General features: G+C 39.1%; 1 protein-coding gene across 2 annotated transcripts in view; it reads left to right on the forward strand.

Annotated features, from left to right (window-relative positions):
* SOBP (sine oculis binding protein homolog) overlaps positions 1-19,814 on the forward strand; it is a 172,803-nt gene that overhangs the window by 24,357 nt on the left and 128,632 nt on the right. For both annotated transcript variants that reach the window (XM_025383025.1, XM_025383026.1), the window contains exon 4: positions 18,044-18,195. In XM_025383025.1, coding sequence (XP_025238810.1) covers positions 18,044-18,195 — 152 coding nt within the window. The remainder of the gene's footprint in view (positions 1-18,043; positions 18,196-19,814) is intronic.

Below are 19,814 nucleotides of genomic sequence, written 5' to 3' on the forward strand. Positions count from 1 at the left end.
TAAGGCATATTTTAGTGTGTTCTGTCATTTTTAATGCCAGATGAAATGTATAATTTGAGTGGTAGCATGATGTGGTGAAGACTGCCAGAGCAAGAACCAGGAGACCTGGGTTGCTAATGCCAGCTCTGCCATTTATTGGCCATGTAATCTTGAATAAGGTAGTTTCTCTAAGCGTTAGTTTCCTTGTCTGCAAAATGATGTGGTTAGCTTAGGTGATCTGTTACTTCCCTATATTTATAAAATCCTTGTTTTGTGACTTGTATGGTTAGTTGCTCTCCTGATTTTATGATTTGAGGGGGTATGTTTTAATATGCTTTGATATGTACTTGTTAATTGAACAGATATAAAGCAAACTGCGTATATGTATAGTTATAGCAGCCAGAAGTCTGATGAAAGATTTATGCTGCTTGGGACAACTTTTAATGATTGTTACTTTTTACTTTGAACAAACAGTGAATGAAATAATAAGATTTAACATTTTTTAAGACACCAAGTGCTAGAAAATATGAAATGTGAGTAAATAAAAAGGTTCATATGCTATTAGAACTAATCATTTTGATGTTATGCATAGTGATTACTAGAATAATTCCCAAAGTTTCTTTGACAGAGACATCACATTAGTTTAACTTACCAAAACAGACAGAAGAAATAGAAAACTTGAGTAGTCTTGTATCTATGGAAGAAATAAAATAATTGAATCTTTTCTACAAAGAATCTTCCAGACCTAGATGGCTTCAATGGTAAATTCTATGAAACATTTAAGAAAAACAACAACAACAAAACCAAAACAACAACAAAAAAGAAGTTGGAGAAACTTTTTCAGAGAATAGGAGAAGAAATAAATACTTAGACTTATTTTATGATCTCAGCATAACATTGATCACATTACATGTGAAGGTCATTGTAAGTAGGGGAAACAATAATTTAATGTAATTTTATTACATTAAAATTGAAAACTTCTGGCTGGGTGTGGTGGCTCACACCTGTATTCCTAGCACTTTGGGAGGCCAAGGTGGGGGGATCACTTGAACTCAGGAGTTTGAGACTGGCCTGGGCAACATGGCAAAATCCTGTCTCTACTAAAAATACAAAAATAAGCTGGGCATGGTGGCACATGCCTGTAGTCCCAGCTACTTGGGAGGCTGAGGCATGAGAATTGCTTGAACCTGGGAGGTAGAGGTTGTAGTAAGCCAAGATTACAACACTGCACTCCAGCCTGTGTGACAGCGAGACTCTGTCTAAAAAAAAAAAAAAAAAGGAAAACTTCTGTTCATCCTGAACATTGATGCAAAAATACTGAGCAAAATTATAGCAAACCAAAGCCAATAATATATACAAAATGTTAATACATATGACTATTTAGATTTTTTTTTTCTAGGAATGCAAGGTTGGTTTAAATTTTAAAAATCAGTCAATATAATTAACAAAGTAAAACCTCTGTTAAGGTAAAACCGTTAACAGAATAAAGTAATAGCTGCAGCAGCAATTTTGATAAAATTTAGCACTATAAATGATTTTAAAAACTTTTGGCAAAGGAGGAATAGAATGGAACTTCCTTAATCTGTCCAAAGGTATCCACAGAACACTCCACAGCCAATATTATACTTAATAGTGAAGTATTGAAAACTTTCCTCTTGATACCAAGAATGAGATTAAGATGACCATTATTGGCCAGGCACAGTGGTTCCTGCCTGTAATACTAGTACTTTAGGAGGCCGAGGCGGGCAGATCACTTGATGACAGAAGTTCGAGAACAGCCCAGCCTTCAGGGCAAAACCCAGTCTGTACTAAAAATACAAAAATTAGTAGGGTGTGGTGGTGTGCTCCTGTAATCCCAACTACTCGGGAGGATGAGGATGGAGAATTACTGGTACCCAGGAGGCAGAGGTTGCAGTGAGTGGAGGTTGTGGTGAGCTGGGATTGCACTATTGTACTCCAGCCTGGGCAACAGAGCGAGACTCTGTCTCAGAAAAAAAAAAAAAAGAAAAGAAAAAAGAAAAGAAAGACCAGTATCTCCCACTTCTATTCAATTTTGTACTGGTATTAACAGACAATTATTTAATAAGGAAATAAAAAGAAGTAGGAAACTCAAGATTTGTAAGATAGAAATGCTATTTTGTATAGACCTCCCTACAGTCAATCTGCAGGTTAACTATTATAATTCACGACTCAATTTATCAAAGTCTCTAAACACTGTCAATATCTGCATATCAATTATATCTCTATATTCCAGCCATAAAAATTTCAAAAATGAACCTTAAAATATAATTTAAAATAGTATTAGACACATCAAATACCTAGGAAAATAATCGCACAAAATATGTGTAAGATTGTTACACAGAGAATCATAAACATTGCTGAGAGAAATTAAAGAAGACCTAAATGAATAGAGGGACATGCCATGTTTATAGATTAGAGACTAACTATTGTAAAGAGGAAGATTCCTTCCAAATTGGCTCTATATGTTTAAATCTAATTCTGATAAAAATCCTGCATAAAATTTTGTGGAAATTAAAAAGTTGTTTTTTAAAATGTATATGGAGATGCACAGGAGCAAAAATAGTTCAATCTTGAAGAAAAAAATAAAATTGGAAGACTTATACTCTTAGATATCAAGATTTATTGTAAGGACAGAATAATTATGATAGTAGGCAACGATGCAAGGATATGTGTATAAACAATTACAACAAGAGTCCAGAAACAAATCTAAATTGATACTTGACTCATGATAAATATATTATTCAGCTCAGGCTGACATAAAATACCATAGACTGGGTAGCTTAAACAACCAAAATTATTTTCTCACAGTTCTGGAGACTGGAAATCAAGATCAGAGTACCAGCAGGGTCAATGTCTGGTGAAGGCTGTCTCCTTGGAGTGTAGATCACTGCCTTATTACTATGTCCTCATGTGGTGAAGGGAGAGAGAGAGAGAGCAGGCTCTCTGCTGTCTCTTCTCATAAGGGCACTAATCCCACTGGACAAGGGCCCCATCCTCATGATCTCATTTAACACTAATTATCTTCCAAAGGCGTCATCTCCAATTGCCATCATATTGGGGATTAGAGCTTCAACATGTGAATTTGGGGGACACACAAACATTCAGTCTATAATGACAAAGATGACATGGTAGAGCAGTGGAGAAAGGATGGTCTTTTCAATAAATATGTTTATGGTAAAAAATGTATGTTGATTCTCTACTTCACGTCATTCATAAAAAGTTCTACATGAATTGTTGATCTAAATGTGACAGGTAAAACAATAGAGCTTCTAGGGAATACCTAGGGGAATATATTTATGATCTTGAATACACCAACATTTCTTAAACTACATACATAAAGCACTAACCATAATGGAAAAAGTTAATTAAATGTAATAAAATTAAGAATGTTTGTTGATTTTTAAAAATCTTTCAGGTTGCTTGGTGGATACAATGTGCGTTATTCCAGTGATGGATACACTGAAGGCCTTGACTTCACCACAGTGCAATGTATCAATGTTGTTAAATTGTACTCATATCCCATGAATTTATACAAATAAAAAAAGAAAAAATCTTTCAAAAGAATGAAAAAACAAATCACTGAGTACCAGATGATGTTAGTAATGCATTTCCCTATAAAAGACTCATATTGACAATGTATAAAGAACCTCTGTCAATAAAAATAAAACAGCTCAATAGAAAAATGGGCAAAAATGTAAACGGGCCCTTCATCAAAGAAAATATCCAAGTTATCAATAAACATGAAAAGTTTTTCAATCTCATTACTCATTAGGGACATCAGATTTGAAATCATAGTGAGACCCCAGTAAACACATATGAGAATGGCAAAAATGAAGAAGATTGACAATACCAAGTTTGAGGAGGATATGGAACAACTGGGACTCTCATGCATAGCTGGTGAAAGTGTAAATACATATAACCACTATTGAAAGCTGATTGGCAATATCTATGAATGCTGAACATACACATATGCAATAATTTATACAATTAAGTATTCTTGAAAATGTATAAGGCAATAATTCTGTCTTAGGTATGTTCTCAACACAAATGTGTATATATGTGAGCCAAAGGCACATAAAATAATCTTCATAGCATTTATTCATAATAGCTAAAAACTGGGAACAACCCAAATGTTCACCAGCAATCATTAACATACACTTGGGATTCCTTAGATGGGCTTAGGTGGGTATGTGTAGGTCCTGAAGTTGACTGTGAAATTGTGTATATATCATATGTGCACAATTTAGGAAAGGCTGGTTTTTTTTTTTTTTCCCTCAAAAAGATCCTTGTCTCAAAAAATGCTAAGAATTCCTGCCTGCGTACGAGATCTAGATTTCCATCGTTTTTAAGAAAAGTTTAAACTCCTCCTAATTTAAGCAACTAAGCCCTGGAATGTAATTTAACTTTTTAATCCTATATTTAGTCTGTTCATAGCTTTCTCAAATCAAGTAGAATATTTAAAATCTCATCATTCCTTATTATTAAGGAATTATCACCAAGTGAAATGCAAATGTATCATGGTGAAGCCTAAAAATTAAGTTATAGGCATAAGGCGTAAATATACCCCTCTGTGGTCTACTTCAGAGCTGCATTTGATATGGTGTAAAGTAGAGAGTAATTAGGGGACACTGGATGAGTGACAAAAGTAGAATATACAATATCTCTATACCAGTGGTTCTTATCAGGGGGTGACTTGGCCCCCAGGGGACATTTGGTAATATTGAGAGACATTTTTGGTTGTCACAGCTGGGAGAAGGGGTACTAATGGCATCTAGTGGTTAGAGGCCGGATATGGTGCTAAATGTCTTGCAATGTACAGGACAGCCCACACAAATTATCCGGCTGAAAATATGAACAGTGCTGTGCTTTAGAAACCAGACTCCACAGTGATGACAGGTCTGTGTGTGGGACACCTCTTGTGTTCCTCTTCAAATCCTCTTGACCCCACGTGTTACTCCCATGATTGCTGTAACACTTTGACTGGCTTGGGCTTGTGCATTCTGAAAGTTACTTGCCTTGCACCTGTGGCATATGTCTCTCGCTTCCTGCTCTGGGACTTCTCTGACATAGCAGCATGGGCATCCCATGTGGATCCTTTTGGCGTTCACTTACACATTTACAAACCGGCAGTGTAGGGGATTAACATATTATATCATCAGGGCATGAGAGTTGAATAGATTTTTCCTTCTTTTGTCCCCTGGGTCGATAGTTATGAAATGTTTTCATAAACTCCAAAGAATTACCTCTGCAATTGAACACCAGTCTTCCTTAGCAGTGGCTGACTCAATAGCACATCCTTCTGCTGGCTCTTTCTTCTCCCTAGGTTCATTTCTCTTGTCCCTCACTCCTACTTCCTGGCATCACATGCCCAATAAAGCACCTATATGCAAGTCTTTGACTCAAATTCTGTTTTCTGGGAAACCCAGGATGAAATACCATGTGTATGGAAGTCCACAGTGAAAGACCAGAAATTAATGGAAGAGAATATAAAAAAGTTAAAATTTTATGAATATTTGTCTTTTTCCCTTTAAAGTCCAGCATGAATATATAATGAAAGAGTAAAAAGAGAGCACCAGATTCTCAGTGACACAATAATGGAGCACTCAGAAAGGGCCATTTCTAAAATTGTCCTGTCTGCCAAAGAATTTTCTAAGCCTCTTATGATAGGGGTAAGGAAAAACAGTGGTGGCTACACAGAAAGAGAAGAAACAAAGAAACTGAGTCAGAAGTTCGAGTGAAAGAGGAAAGAAAAAAGAATATCCTTTGCCTCAACTCCATTAAATGGATTGTGTTATTGTGAGAGCTTTAGAATGCTAGAATTTTACTTAGAAGAAACCTAGAATATCATCTAATTAAATGTTCCCTTTTATGGAAGAGGAAATGAGGTCTAGAGAGGTTAAATGACCTTCTCAAGGTCACTCTGTTGCCTTAATGGCAGAACCAGGACCAGAACTCACTTCTGAAATGGGGACACAATCTAATCATGGATTCTAAATCACATACTTCTGTGATTCCGGAGGCAGCCCAGAACTTCTCTTGACATTCTCTAAACTCTTTTTGGAGTTATGACCTAGCTAGGATAATACTTTCAGGATACCCTGTCCCAGGTCAACAAGGAGCTAAGACGCTAACAGGAAATGAGAGGAAATGTCAGCTGTGCCTTTCCTTTCTTGTTAGAGGGTGGCTGTGTTTCTAGCATTTCTCGTTATTCTAGGGACAGTCCCAGTGCTGACTTCTCAAAGTTCCTGTTAAATGGAGAAGACTTAATTGATTAACTTGACCAAGGAGAGTGGTAATAATGATCCCGTTCTGTTTTAGGGCTTTTCACTGGTGTTTCCCTCTAAGACAACTTTGTTCTCAAAGGCAGTGCCCTTGGCTTCCTCCCACTATTTCCCCACTGGGTATCTAACACCCAAGGTGGACCCAGTAAGAATGCTTTTCTTCTCCTTATGCTGAGGCCCCAGGTCAGATATTTTATTCTAGTGAGCAAGACACATATGCTCCTGTCTTACCTGGCTCACAGTCTGGTGGAAGAGATAGACTTTAAAACACACACACACAAACAAAAACAAAAACAAAAAACAACTCAGTGAAGTCTTGATAATTACCAAGTCCAGAGTGCTGTGGGATCTGACCAGGTTTGGGGTCAGGGAAGGTCTCCCTAGGATGAGGTTTAAGATAAGGTACAAGGGACTGAATTCATCAGTAGGACTAAATTGGCAAAGGAATTTAGGGTTGTAAGGGAGGAAGCAGCACATGTAAATGCTGAGTGGAGGGAGGGCCTCAAGGAAGTGAAAGAAGCCAGAATCCAGAAAGCAGACAGGTGAGAGGCTGGTGTGGTCTTAGGAGCCATGGAGGCCATGTCAGGAGTGCCATTTTCTTCTTGAGGGCAGTGGATGCCACTGAAGGGTTTTGAGCAGGTGAGAGCAGTGGTCATATTTGTGTTTCAGAAGAATTTTCTAGATGCAGAATGGAGAGAAGGAACTACATGACAGTGAGTTCGGAGGCTACTTGTAGTATGGGCAAGAGATATGGGTGGCTTCACTGGGATTGAGAGCAACAAATTCCATGAAGATAAGGCACCTAGAACAGTGCTTCACATATAAGTAGACTCGATAAGCATTCATTGAATGAATGAATGATTGGGTGTAGTATGAAAACTTTTTTTTTTTTTTTTTTTTTTTTGCGGCAAGGTCTCATTTTGTCGCCCAGGTTGGAGTCAAGTGGTGCCATCACGGCTCACCACAGCCTTGACCTCCCTGAGCTCAGGTGATGCACCTACCTCTGCCTCTTCAGTATCTGGGACTATAGGCATGCACCATCATGCCCAGCTAATTTTTGTATTTTTTGTAGAGATGGTGTTTCGCCATGTTGCCCAGGCTGGTCTCAAACTCCTGGGCCCAAGCAGTCCACATACCTTGGCCCCACAAAGTGCTGGGATTACAAGCATGAGCCACCACACCCAGCTGTATAAAAATGTTTAGGAGGATCTGCTGATTAATCAGAATGTGGGAGGTGAGAGAGAGGGAAGAGGCAGGAAAGATGCTGGGTTTCTGCCATCAGGTAACTGGGTAGATAACAGGGCCAGGAACTGAGGTGGGAAACACAGTGAAGGGGACTGGAAATGAAGAGGGATGTGTATGCAGCTGTGGACTTGACTTACTAAGATGTCTGGGAGGCAGTTGGACATAGTAGCTCACGAAAGATAATTTTGTTGATTTGGGAATTGTCATATTATGGATGGTAACTGGAGTCACAAGAATACATAGTGCAGCTCAAGAGGGATATGTAAAGAGAAGAGAGTGCGCTGAAGGATTTCTTGTTAGTGATGCTCTCTACTTTTCCCATAGCAGGACTATTTTGGCATGCTGTGTCTCATTACATTCCAGAATAGGGATTGGCATGGGGCCCCTTCAGAGAGTCCCTCAACCAATCTTTGCTCTAAGGAATCTAAATAAATATTTAAAGGTGGGAAGACTGAAGAGTGAAGTAAATTATTTTGTTGAAATGTTTTAGTAGGTTCATCTTGGTTCTTTTAACACATTTAGTTGAATGCAGTTCTGCATACCCTTCAGCCTACTGAACTTGACTTTCTGGATGTGACTGCAGTTCAGGGCACTGAGGGAAGAAAAGGGGCTGAGGAGGAGAACAAGCAGTGCTGTCTGTGAGTGCTTAGTCCCTCCCAGGTGTCCCCTTGACACCCAGTCTCTAGCCTGTCAATTTGCCTCCCCTAGGAGGTGGCCCCACGTGGCCTGCTGCTTGGCAGGACTGGCTGGAGCACCAAGGAGGGACTTGGCTTGCTCTTCTGTCACGATGGGCTGCTTGTGCTCCCCTCCAGTGGAAATGCTAACACCCTCCCTTCTACAGTCACCAACACATCTGGCTCCTATGACCTGTCATGGTGATGGAGCCCTGGGAGCAGGACAGGCTTGTCCTTGACCATTTTCTCCTGCACGTTGGCATTTTACACTAGGGGCAGCCATGGGAAGCTCCTTGAGGCCTTGTTAGTGTCCATGCATGTCTTGTTAGTCAGTGTATTTCCAGCCCCTCATACAGTGCCTGGCATGAAATTGAGTAAAGAAATGAATCCTCTGTCTACCTCTGGGGAGATTTGTCAACCACTGGGGGACCCATTAAGTATAATTATTGGGACAGTCAGATCTCAGAAGGGGAAATGAGCCCCTCAGTTAAAAAGCAGATGACAGAAATGCTTTTCTTGTTCTGAAGCCCTGTATAAAGCAGCTTGACCTTTTAGTCGTCATATGCTGCCACCACTTTTGTATCTCTTTGAAGATGGTGCCCCTCTAGGCAGGGCAAGGCCTCAGAATTGGTTTTCTATGAGTGGTGGGTTTACTGGAGCACACTTTTTGATCGGACTCCCTTGTCCCTCGTCACAACGTTCATTTGTGAACTAGATGCTGAGTAGACTTCAGCCATGTAGGAGAGAGAAGTTTAGCGGACAGCAAATCCATGATTGCAGCATCATTGTCCCAGGACATCTTAAATTGCTCAGAGGTTCAGATTGAGGGCCCAGGGATGGGGATACGATTTTACCTGAGCATCCTGTCTACGGCAGCCACCCAGTGAACATGAGCTATTCGGTCTGTATTACTCTCTCTTTGCCTTGTTATTGATTTCTCCCATTTTCTCTGTAGGGCTTTATAGGAAAAGGATTGCCTTCTCTGTATTTGATGCGAGTAACAGACACCATGGGACTTTGTGGACCATGGGTGTCTTTAATCAATCTGAACGTGCATATTGAGGACTAGTAGGTGTTGATCAGCGTGCCCAGCACTGGCCACATGGCTGCAGGCCTTGTCTTTCTGCCCAGTGCAGGCAAAGGAGGCTCCTGGCAACTGAAGATATAATTGTGGGCAAAAGACAAGAAACCTTCCTGATAATTAATGACCCACATGGAAATGCTCATGCCTCAGTGCTGATGTAGGGCAGTGGAGCAGCACGTTCCAGGAAGCTTCCTCAGATGTCCAGTCTTGGGAATTCTCTGTGAAAAGACATGTCCACTGTTGAATTTGTGAAATATGGCACACCCTGTCTCCTTTTCAAAGATTCTTAATTGTACATTGGTGGAACCAGAATGTCCTGCTGTAAAAAGCCTGTTGTTTAACTTTGTGTAGCCTGCTGTTTTCCATTCATATTTAATCATGGAAGTCTTTTTTAAAAATCACATCCATGTAAGTACCCTGTGGGCTTAGTGTTCTGTGGAATGTGCTTTGGTAAGTGTTGCATACAGGACTCTGGGTTTTCCTTACTCTGAAGCTCTACCTTTTTCCTTTCCTATTCCAGTTTGTTAGGGTGAGTACATAGGAAAGACAGACTCCACAGTGAACACTGAGAAGCAGAGGCGAGGTTATCAAAAAAACTTACAAGAAGAAGCTGCTTCACTGGCAAGTCAGTGAAATTATGGGGAAATACTCAAATTAATGTCAGGGAGCTGGAGGCATATGTACTTAGTAGTGTCCTGTTAAATAATCCAAGTTCAGCATGGTATTCAAGAGATAATTACAATTTTATGACTTCATGAGTCTCTCCTTTTGCTCTCCTTCTTTATTGGAGTACGGGAGAATAAATGAGGAAGGGACATTGACTGTAAAGCAACTTCATTTTGTTTGAATTTGACTCTGGAGTCAACTTCCCCAAGAATGCTGTGAACTTTTCCCTGGTCTGCTTTGACTAGAAACATGGGAAGATGAATACTATGAAATTTCGGTTACTTCTGGGTTGGCAACATTTCTACATTTTGATAATTGATTTCATCTCATTCTTAAATCTGTCCTCTTCATTTCTGCTGTCACCCTATAGGTTCAGGACTTCATCCCTTCTCCTCTGCAGCCATTTATTCATTTGTCCATTTATTCCTTCATGTAGCATGAGTGCTGCTCTGTGTAAGGCACTGAACACACAAGACAGAAAGAGACATGGACCCTGTTCTCACTTTGCTTACTGAGGCGTCTAGATGTGGAACTGGATTCTAGTCTCTCCAAATTCTGATCCATCCTGTTACTCCTGTTGGAATAACATTTCTTAACACATCTCTGATCCTGTCATGTTCTTTTTTTTTACCCCCCCCCGAGATGGAGTTTCGCTCTTGTTGCCTGGGCTGGAGTGCAATGGCACCATCTTGGCTCACTGCAACCTCCACCTCCCAGGTTCAAGCGATTCTCCTGCCTCAGCCTCCCAAGTAGCTGGGATTACAGGCAACTGCCACCATGTCTGGCTACTTTTTTTTTTTGTATTTTTAGTAGAGACAGGGTTTTACCACGTTGGCCAGGCTGTTCTCGAGCTCCTGACCTCAAGTAATCCACCCACTTCGTCCTCTCAAAGTGCTGGGATTAAGGTGTGAGCCACCGTGTCCAGTCTGTCATGTTCTGTTGAGAAACATTTGGGAGCTTCCTGTTACCTGTGGAATAAAGACGAGCTGCTTCCCTCCCGCTATGGCAAAATGACATCCATGAGACTCCTTGTTCAGGCCCTATCAGCTCCTGTCTAATCTACTTTTCCCTTCACACAAGCTTGGTCAACTGGATGACTGCAGGATTCTTGCCCACTTCAAGCCTGTCTGCCACTCTCTGGCTCCTGTAGTTCCTCCGTCCTTTCTCTCCTCTGTAACTCTCCTGCCTTCCAAATCCTTCAAGATCCAACCCAAATGCTATGCTCTCTGGAGTGGCTCTCACAACTGTCCGAAACTCTCTCTTACTGCATTCTGCCTGTCATAAGATGAGCCACACACTTCAGGTCCTATCCAGCCCACATGTAAACACGTAATTCTTTCTGGAATCACATCCTTTATATCTATATCTATGTCTGTGTCTATCTTCATAATATGAATGTAAATAATTTAAAATTGGATAGACTGTTCCATTAGAAAATTGAAAATTAATTTTAAAGTCTGTCATTTTTCTGTAATTTTGTATAATACATGCTCATTCCTTTTACTTATTGAAACGAATTTTTAATTTATGCATAGACTATTTAGATTTTACTTTGGGGCTAAATACTACTATGTTTAGAGAGGAGTGGACTATTTAAATTCTTGAAATAACTTCAAATCTGTTTTCAAAAGAAAATTAGGAATAATTTTAGATACTACAAAGACTTATGTAGTATTATGGACCTTTGTCATTTAATTGCATTATCCGTTTAAGGAGAACTAAATTCAATAAAATTTTATTATTTCAGACACCACTCTTTGGGAATTCTTGATAGTTCAGTTACCAAAGTGGCAGACATTTTCAGTTGTTGCTCTGATACTTTTTAAATGAGCAAACTTCTCAGGCACTTAGGAAGATCCACCCATGTGTGGATAGTTAATGTAATAATTACAAAGGATTCCCATCTATTAATTACAGAATATCTGGCAGTGCAGTGATATATTTGGCAACATCTTGTCAACTATTAATTCAAGTTAAGTACTTTTTTAAAAGAATAGCTGTAAGTGAGGCTTTTATTAATTCTAATGGCTTTACTCTTAAATAATCTAAGTTAGTGAGATTTAACCAATTACTGGGTTCTTTGTATTCAAGGATAGTGGTTCTACAGATGTCATCCACAGGAGGGGATGTGATTGAAGAGACTGGTGCCTGGTCACTGGGCCTCTCCAGATTGCATACAGGTGACACCTACCCTTTTCTTGTGGTTCTAATTGCCACTCCTTCTAAGGAAGGCTCATTTACATATAGAATGTGCATATTTAATCTTATTTGATCCTCACCGAAGCTGTAGTTAGGGTGGGCATTACCAGTCCTTGATCGACTTACTCTTGTCACACACAACTAGAAGGGGCAATATTAGTACTTTCAGCAAAGTCTTCTGTCTTCATCTCTGTGCATCACCACACTGTCTTTCAAATAGTTGCAACTTAGGTTTGCAAATCAATGTACATCTACTACCTTATTTGCTTATAAAAAGTCACCCCCTTGAGATTGTCCTAAGTGGATCTGTGTGTTGCTTTTCTTTTCTCGCAATCCTTAGCTATATGCCATTGTCTACTGTGTTTCATATTCATACTTAAAAGGCACTCTGAACATATTTGACATATTCTACAGTGTCATCACCCTGTCCACACCACCTTCCTTTGGCTGCCCTCAGGTTGCTCTAGCTCTTTGCAAGACTAGAGATTAGCTAAGTAATATGACCCAACTCTCCCATCTTTGCCTCTCTACCTTTCTGATTGGAACCCTATCCTCAGCCCTTCTTCCCATTCCTTGTAAAAACATATTCTTCTGAAAGAATCATTCATTTCAAAACATAAATCATTATTTACAAGTATATATTGAGCCTCCTTGCTTTCAGGGAATTTGTGTTTTAATGGCTCATAAGAAACATTTAGCCAAAGAAATGACCTTCTAGTGGTAGAATTTAATCTTAGTGAGCAGCTGAAGGATAATTTTTTGAAGCTAGGATATTCTTATTGGCACCCTTGAAATTACAGAGGAAGGGGGTCTCCCATTTCAACACATGGAAAGCCGGTCGTATCCATGTCCTGCTGGGATCCCTGCTCTTTACAAAAGAAAAGGCTGGCAAGAGTATTGCTTGCCTGTGGGTATAGTAACTGCTTCTTGAGATCCACATATTATTGGGCCTGTCTTATCATTTAATGTTTAAGTAGCACTTGCTGGTGCAAGTTATACAGAGCGTTTGCAGCAATTCCATGTCTCATAGTCATAAAGAAGTAAAGGCTGGTGCTGTGGGCCTTTAACTTGTTTTTTAAAAATCAATAAACAAATATTGATTAACACTTCAGCTGTCTCCTCCAAGACATTTTGACCTTTTTGATTTCATTTTCTTTGTGTATTGTTGTGTTAACTGAGCAATGTGCTGTGTAAGTTGCAAAATCTGTGACAGCTTTTAGTCCTTTTTGTGGAGAGAGGTCTATGAGGATGGTTTATAGTCTTACTGCTTAGAAAAGCCGTGGTCTCTAAGGTGTACTGGTCAAGAGCTTGGGCTCTGGAATCAGGTGGCCTGGTCCTCAGTAAGACTCTTGATATGTACTCATCGTGTGATTAGGAGCAAATTACTTAACATATAAACTCACTTTCCCCATTTGCACAATGGAGATTAATGTTAGTACCTGCCTGGTTGGTGGTGGTTGTGAAAAAGATTAAATAACGTTGAAATGAGCCATGCACTGTGTGGGCACCTACTAAGTACTGCTAACAATCATTATGTTCTTTGTGGTTTAGTGGTCCCAGTTTTCTCTGGGTCTCCTTGTATGTTCACTCCTAGAACACAGGGAATTGTACAGAAGCTCCTGGTGGGCTCTGTAGAAACTTTAACTTAGATTGCCTTAAAGTCTTTGGAATTGAATTATTTCAAAGAGGAATTTCTTTCTTCACAGAAGCTATAGAGAAAGCAAACTTTAGTTTCTTGTCTGCTTTCCAGACCTTTACTTTATTCTGTTCTTAAATATAGCTGCTGCAACAAGTAGCTTGACACAGTGCAGCCCGGCCATGGGCCATTTCATGTCATTTCATGGCATGGGGAACACACAGGAGTCTCCTCAGACTGCCTTGTAACTTGTCTCAGATATAATCCAGGTCTTTCATTGATTATCTGGATGTGTGCATTCTAGGAACTGTTGGAGGAGATAGATGTCCCAGCAAATACTTTTGGAATTTCCCCTCAGTCTTGGACTCCCATGAAAGTTACAAAGGGGTGGTAAATCTACAGTTTAATTGCCTGGAGTCCATTAATGCCCTACTGATTTTCTTTGGGTGCTGGTCAGGTAAGTTAGTATACATGTTTATAGCCAATTTAAATGCCCCAAGAAGATCGCTGACCAATGGCCATCCTTATTTTTTAAAGTCACCAGATAAGGCAATTTCTCAAACAACTTCAGCAGGGCATTCCAGAAATGCTTGATCTCATACTTCTCTGTACTGTGATAGATAAATACAATTTTGATTTTATCTTGGAGTAGTTAATTTGAATTTCTGGGATGTAAAGTAGAAAAATGTTCTACAGCTCTTTAAACATTAGATTGGAAAGAAAATGCCTTAAACATTATGTTTAATTAAATTCTAAAGAGGTGGTACAAATTTTTCATGATTAATTGAAATATGCATATTTTGACTAATACGTATTTATATGATATTATTGTATGAAAATTTTATTATGTTATACAAAGCGTTCTCTGTGGGAATGTGATTTAATGCTGTAAACATTTTACATTTGTCAGTGCATTGTTTATTATAAAAATGCACAGGCTAATGGCTGTAAGATAATGTAATGTAAAAATCTGTTACGTGAATCTTCTCTGAGGTAATCTCAAGTCTCTAATGGCACAGACCGTTAGCCAAAATGTAAGATAGGTAATTAGGTTTTCCCTAGCTTGAAGAAATATTTTTTTAAATAGAAAAAAATTTAAAGCAGATCAAGTTAGAAAAGTTAAAGTGCTGAAACCTTCTATTTTGCCATTGTAAAGCCTGCATTTCATTTCCATGTTTCAGGTAGAAAGAGATGCAGATGTTGAAGTGGACTGATCCCTTTGGCTTTAACCACTTAAGAAGTGTTCACTTTTCTAGGGGTGCAGTCATAAGATAGGGACACCATCTCATGTCTGGTGACAGAATTTTGAACTATAGTTTGACTGACAATATTAATTTAGATAATCACAGTTCTTTATTAGTTTTTAAAATGTATTACTGATATAAATGACTTTTATTAATCTAGAATGCCTGAAATATCAGAAAATGTTTTTTAAATTTTTTGAATAACCCAATTATCAGACTGTTCTTTGGATCATTAGCTGCTGATAACAGTTTAATACTAGAAAAGGAGAAATCTGATGGGCTTTTTCCAAAGCATATACCTTTATGAAATAGAGTTGCGTGAAAAACTGCTGGGAACGTCGACTTATTTAACAAGGCAGATGCTAACCATCATTCTAGAAGTCTTTCCAGCTGCCAGATATAAAAGTGCACAATTTATATGGTCTCATCTCATATTGTTGCTTTGTAGTAAGAATGATTTGTAAGAAATAATCTGTTTTAAAATTCTACCTTTTTGTTCGTTTATTTGTTAGGTCCATTGTAAGAAAGTATTCTTGCCTCCCTTTAAAAAATGACAAGTGGGTCTGTCTGGTGATGATGGATTGAAGCTTGAGAAAGACCCTGGAGCTGCCCTTTGGCCTCAAGCATCATTCCTCCAGGCCAGGCCCAAGCTGCACGCTAAGCGCCTGGCCTTGTGAATAGCTTTGCACTCTATTCTTTCTTATGTCAGTGTTGGTCCATTATAGCTGAAGATCTAGGACTTAAACAATTTTATGCTTTGTTTCCCAAATCAGATTATTTAAAGGAAGAAATAATGAGGGGGATCTAATGCATGTTCTAAAATGGCTCCTTGGGAAGTGGGGTCTCCTCTTTAAACTGTGAGCCAGGTGATTTCCCACATAAATTTTTTTCCTTACAGATTTCACCAGAATCAAGCTTACTGCCAGTGGATCATTTATGAGAATTCTGCTGTATCTTCTTTTTCAGGAATTTGAGATTTTAAAGCATCTTATCAATTGGGAAAAATAGAAACTATTAGTTGCTATCTAGTTTAGCAAAGACAGGTGATTATTTTAAAATATATGCTCTTTCTAATCTAAGAAAACTCCTCTACACACTAAGGTAAATTATAAAGCTTTGCTAATTTTTCATACCATGTAAAATGTTCATATGTAGAGAGATGCCATATTAGAGATCATGTAAAATATAAATAAAAGCTTACTTTTATTTATTTTTAAATTTTTTTTGTTAAGGATATTCCTGAAATATCAAAAAGCTTGCTTTGAACAGAGCAAATTATTAAATACAGTAATTGTTTGACATTTGAATTTGTATTATGCCATTTAAAGAAAGTTATCAAAAATGTTTGACATCAAAGGTCATTTTTTATACTATCTCATTTGATAACAATAGATCACAATATGTAACTTGTGAAATACAAAAAGGTCATTAGAATGGCAATATTTATTCCATTGAGGTAAATAAAACGCTGCACATAGTTCTGAGTGCTGATGCTCAGGGGGAAAAAAAGCCGTATCACTGCACTACAAATTAGTTTGCTTCTAATTTTGCAGGCTGATGACCACACTGCCTCAAACCAAATCTTTTCCCTGGAAATGAAATGATTGCATGACAGACTCTATGAACCCTGAATATGTCAACACTCGTGGACCAGGCCTTGCTTAGCAATTAGTCTTTGGGGGATTTTATCCAGAAATCAGACAACACTATACTAGTGCTTGTTGGGGATTTTGTGATTACCATTCATGTCTGGAGCATGAGTGTGGGATAATAATAATAAAAATTCCATAAAGGAAGAAGAGATGTGGCAGTCAGTCTCTCACACACACACACACACACACACGCACGCACACACACACTCACTGTCAATTGGGAGGACAGAGAAAACTCAAGATGTAGCAAAAGCTGTTAAGAGGCAACAAGGAAATATTACTTAGGTGTCTACTTAAAGTCCTTTTATTCACCCCTACCCACCCCTCAGAGAGGCCAGTTTTTCCCAGACCTGAATATCACCATCATAATTTTTGTCATAACTTCTGACTACCCGCGCTATGATTTACTGAATATATTTTACTAATTGACTCACTTTAAAATCCTTTCTTTGTTTTAAGCAGTAGTATTTGTGATATCATGGGCTCATTATGCTAGTTAAATTTGTTTTCTTCTCATACAAAGGAAAAGAAATACAATTTAAATAGTGGAAATGTTTGCAAACCGCCTAAATTCATTCTGAACAACCCCATGACATGACATGAGGGGCTGGGAGGACCACCAATCTGGCTGAGAATGATCTGACATTTCCATTACCATCCCTCCATCCAGGGCCCATGAACCACATCACATGGAGGAGAATTTCAATCAGGCCTGCATCTCCCTTAGGACACCAGCGCCGGAAGGCTGCATTGTCAGAGTCTGTTCAGCGAGCCAGGCTTGTCCCTTTCCATTGCCAGAATCTGGCCGCGCACATCTTTCCTTTTTTGACTAAGAGCATTGCTTGGGAATTATTACATTGCAAGAGTAAACAATAGCACATATCGTTTAACAGTAATAGGGAACATGCCATGGTTGAGCCTGGCGCCTGGTCAAGGTTCACATAAGGGTGTTCCATTTGTAAGTTAGCACCCTACAAACTGTCCCACCCAGTGCAGATCCTGCAGGCTTTCACAGGACCTTTGAAGAAACAGGTTATTTTACAAGCTTCATTAGTACTGGGGCTGGTTTAACTAGGCAGATGAAGCCTTTTTTTTTTTTTTTTTTTTTTTTTTTTTTTAACCAGGCTAGGAAGCCCTAGGAGCCCTTGTGGCTCTGCCGTCATGCTCTGGTTTTTAAGTAAATGTCTTTTGGAAACTTAGGAGCCAAAAAAAGAGAAAGAGAGAGAGAAAGAAAAAGCACTTCTCCTCTAAGGTCCAGAAACTAAAATCAGGCCTGGGTAGCTCTGTCAGGTTCAGGGTGTGTCTAAATTTGAAGGGATGTTTGCTTCTGATATGAACATTTTTCTTATACTTTTATTATAGAAGATGATGTGTCAAATGTACAAATAATGTGTGCCTGGTGCCAGAAAGTGGGAATCAAGCGCTATTCCCTGAGTATGGGAAGTGAGGTGAAAAGCTTCTGCAGCGAGAAGTGCTTTGCGGCCTGCCGACGAGCCTACTTCAAGAGAAATAAGGTAAGAGCACCGGAGAGAGAGGCGGCCCCCCACAGGCCTCACCAGCCCACACGCGCATGTGCCACGTAGCTTCTAGCGGAAAACACTGCGCACCTTTTACTCTTATATTTTTATTCTTTCTGTTTTGTTGATTCCCCTTTTGTGTCATGCTTAACCTTTTGGAATAAGGAATCCCCTTCTAATGTGTTTCTCTTGGCTTAGTGTTTGTGTTCTGAGAGGGTGAATGAATCTGATGAGGACACTGTGATCACAGCTGGTATCCTCATGGCCAGTGTCTTTCCAGCAGGAGAGTGCAGACTGCGCTCTGAGTCCATGACAGATAAGTGGTAGATATTCCTTATAAAAGCCAAGTAATTAGCCACAAAAGCATGGCCAGAAAGTTTTAGTCCACTTAGTTTAATTCTTGTACCCAGTGGAAATATTGCTATTGCTCTTTTCAAAATCTGGCCCACGAGTTCTTGTCAAGAAAAATGTTAAGTCTCTCTTGACATCTTATGTTAAAACTGACTGATATTGAGAAAAAATGAAATCATGAATACATGAAACAACATTGCTCACATAGCCAAGCATTTGCGAGAAACATGGTGGGTAAACACAGGAACAGCCATCATTAGAATTTTTTTTTGTTTTATTTTAAAGACATCCCAGGTCTGAAAATGTCCTTTTTGAATAGTGTTAGCCACCATGGATGGGAAATGGAATGCATGATATTTTTACGATCACACACACATGCACACAACTATTTTCTGAATCCTTAAAGAACTGCTGTAGCCTTTGCCACCAACTACTGAGGTAACTTGCTAGTCCTCAATTATTTTCCATTGATATGTAAAGCTTCCTTAATTCATAAAATCTTTACTAAAATTGTCCACATTTTGTTGTTTCCATTTCTATAATACAAGATCCAAATCTGTTCTTTCTTGAAGCAAACAATTATTATTTTTCTAAAAGTGTGATATTTGCAATCCCGAAATGCTAATTATGGGCTCACTGCATTGCAAGAAGCACTGTTGCAGCAAATTATCTCCTGCAAATTTGGGTCACATTCATTCTGCCAAAAAACATAATGCCGAAAGAATTAGGCTGCAGAATTCAGCGGGGTGGAATTTTAGTAGCAGTCTCTACGAGTTAGGCTCATAATCTTCACTGGAACAGAGAGGCAAGTAAGGAAATTGTTTGGAATTCTTCTGGGACTGTCAGCAGTCAAGTTCACTTTCCCCTGGGAGGAGCCAGTGAATCTGGGGAGGAGGGTGGGAAGAAAATGGGAGACACGTTTTGTTTTAATATAGGGGGATTAAAATGATCTCCGAGACCCTGGGGCTCCCATTTTGAATGCTGAGCACTGGAGTAACAACCCCAGGAGTGGGCCCAGTGCTTTCTTCTTCAAAGCCCTACTTACCACAACAAAATACTTTGCATTCCATCGCAGAAGATGGCTATAGAACAGGGCTTTTTGTCTTTCTATAATTCTGAAGGTTATGAGTCTGAATCTTGATGGGCTGCCTGTAGGGACTAAAATCAAGCAAGATGGATTTGTCACAATCCTGGTGATACATGTTATATTTTGCAAACTGTATTTTATAGTGAGCCTTTGAAGAAAGGCACCTGATTCCATTTGG

Source organism: Theropithecus gelada, chromosome 4 (genome assembly GCF_003255815.1).
Source record: "Theropithecus gelada isolate Dixy chromosome 4, Tgel_1.0, whole genome shotgun sequence".
In the NCBI taxonomy this organism is placed as follows: domain Eukaryota; kingdom Metazoa; phylum Chordata; class Mammalia; order Primates; family Cercopithecidae; genus Theropithecus; species Theropithecus gelada.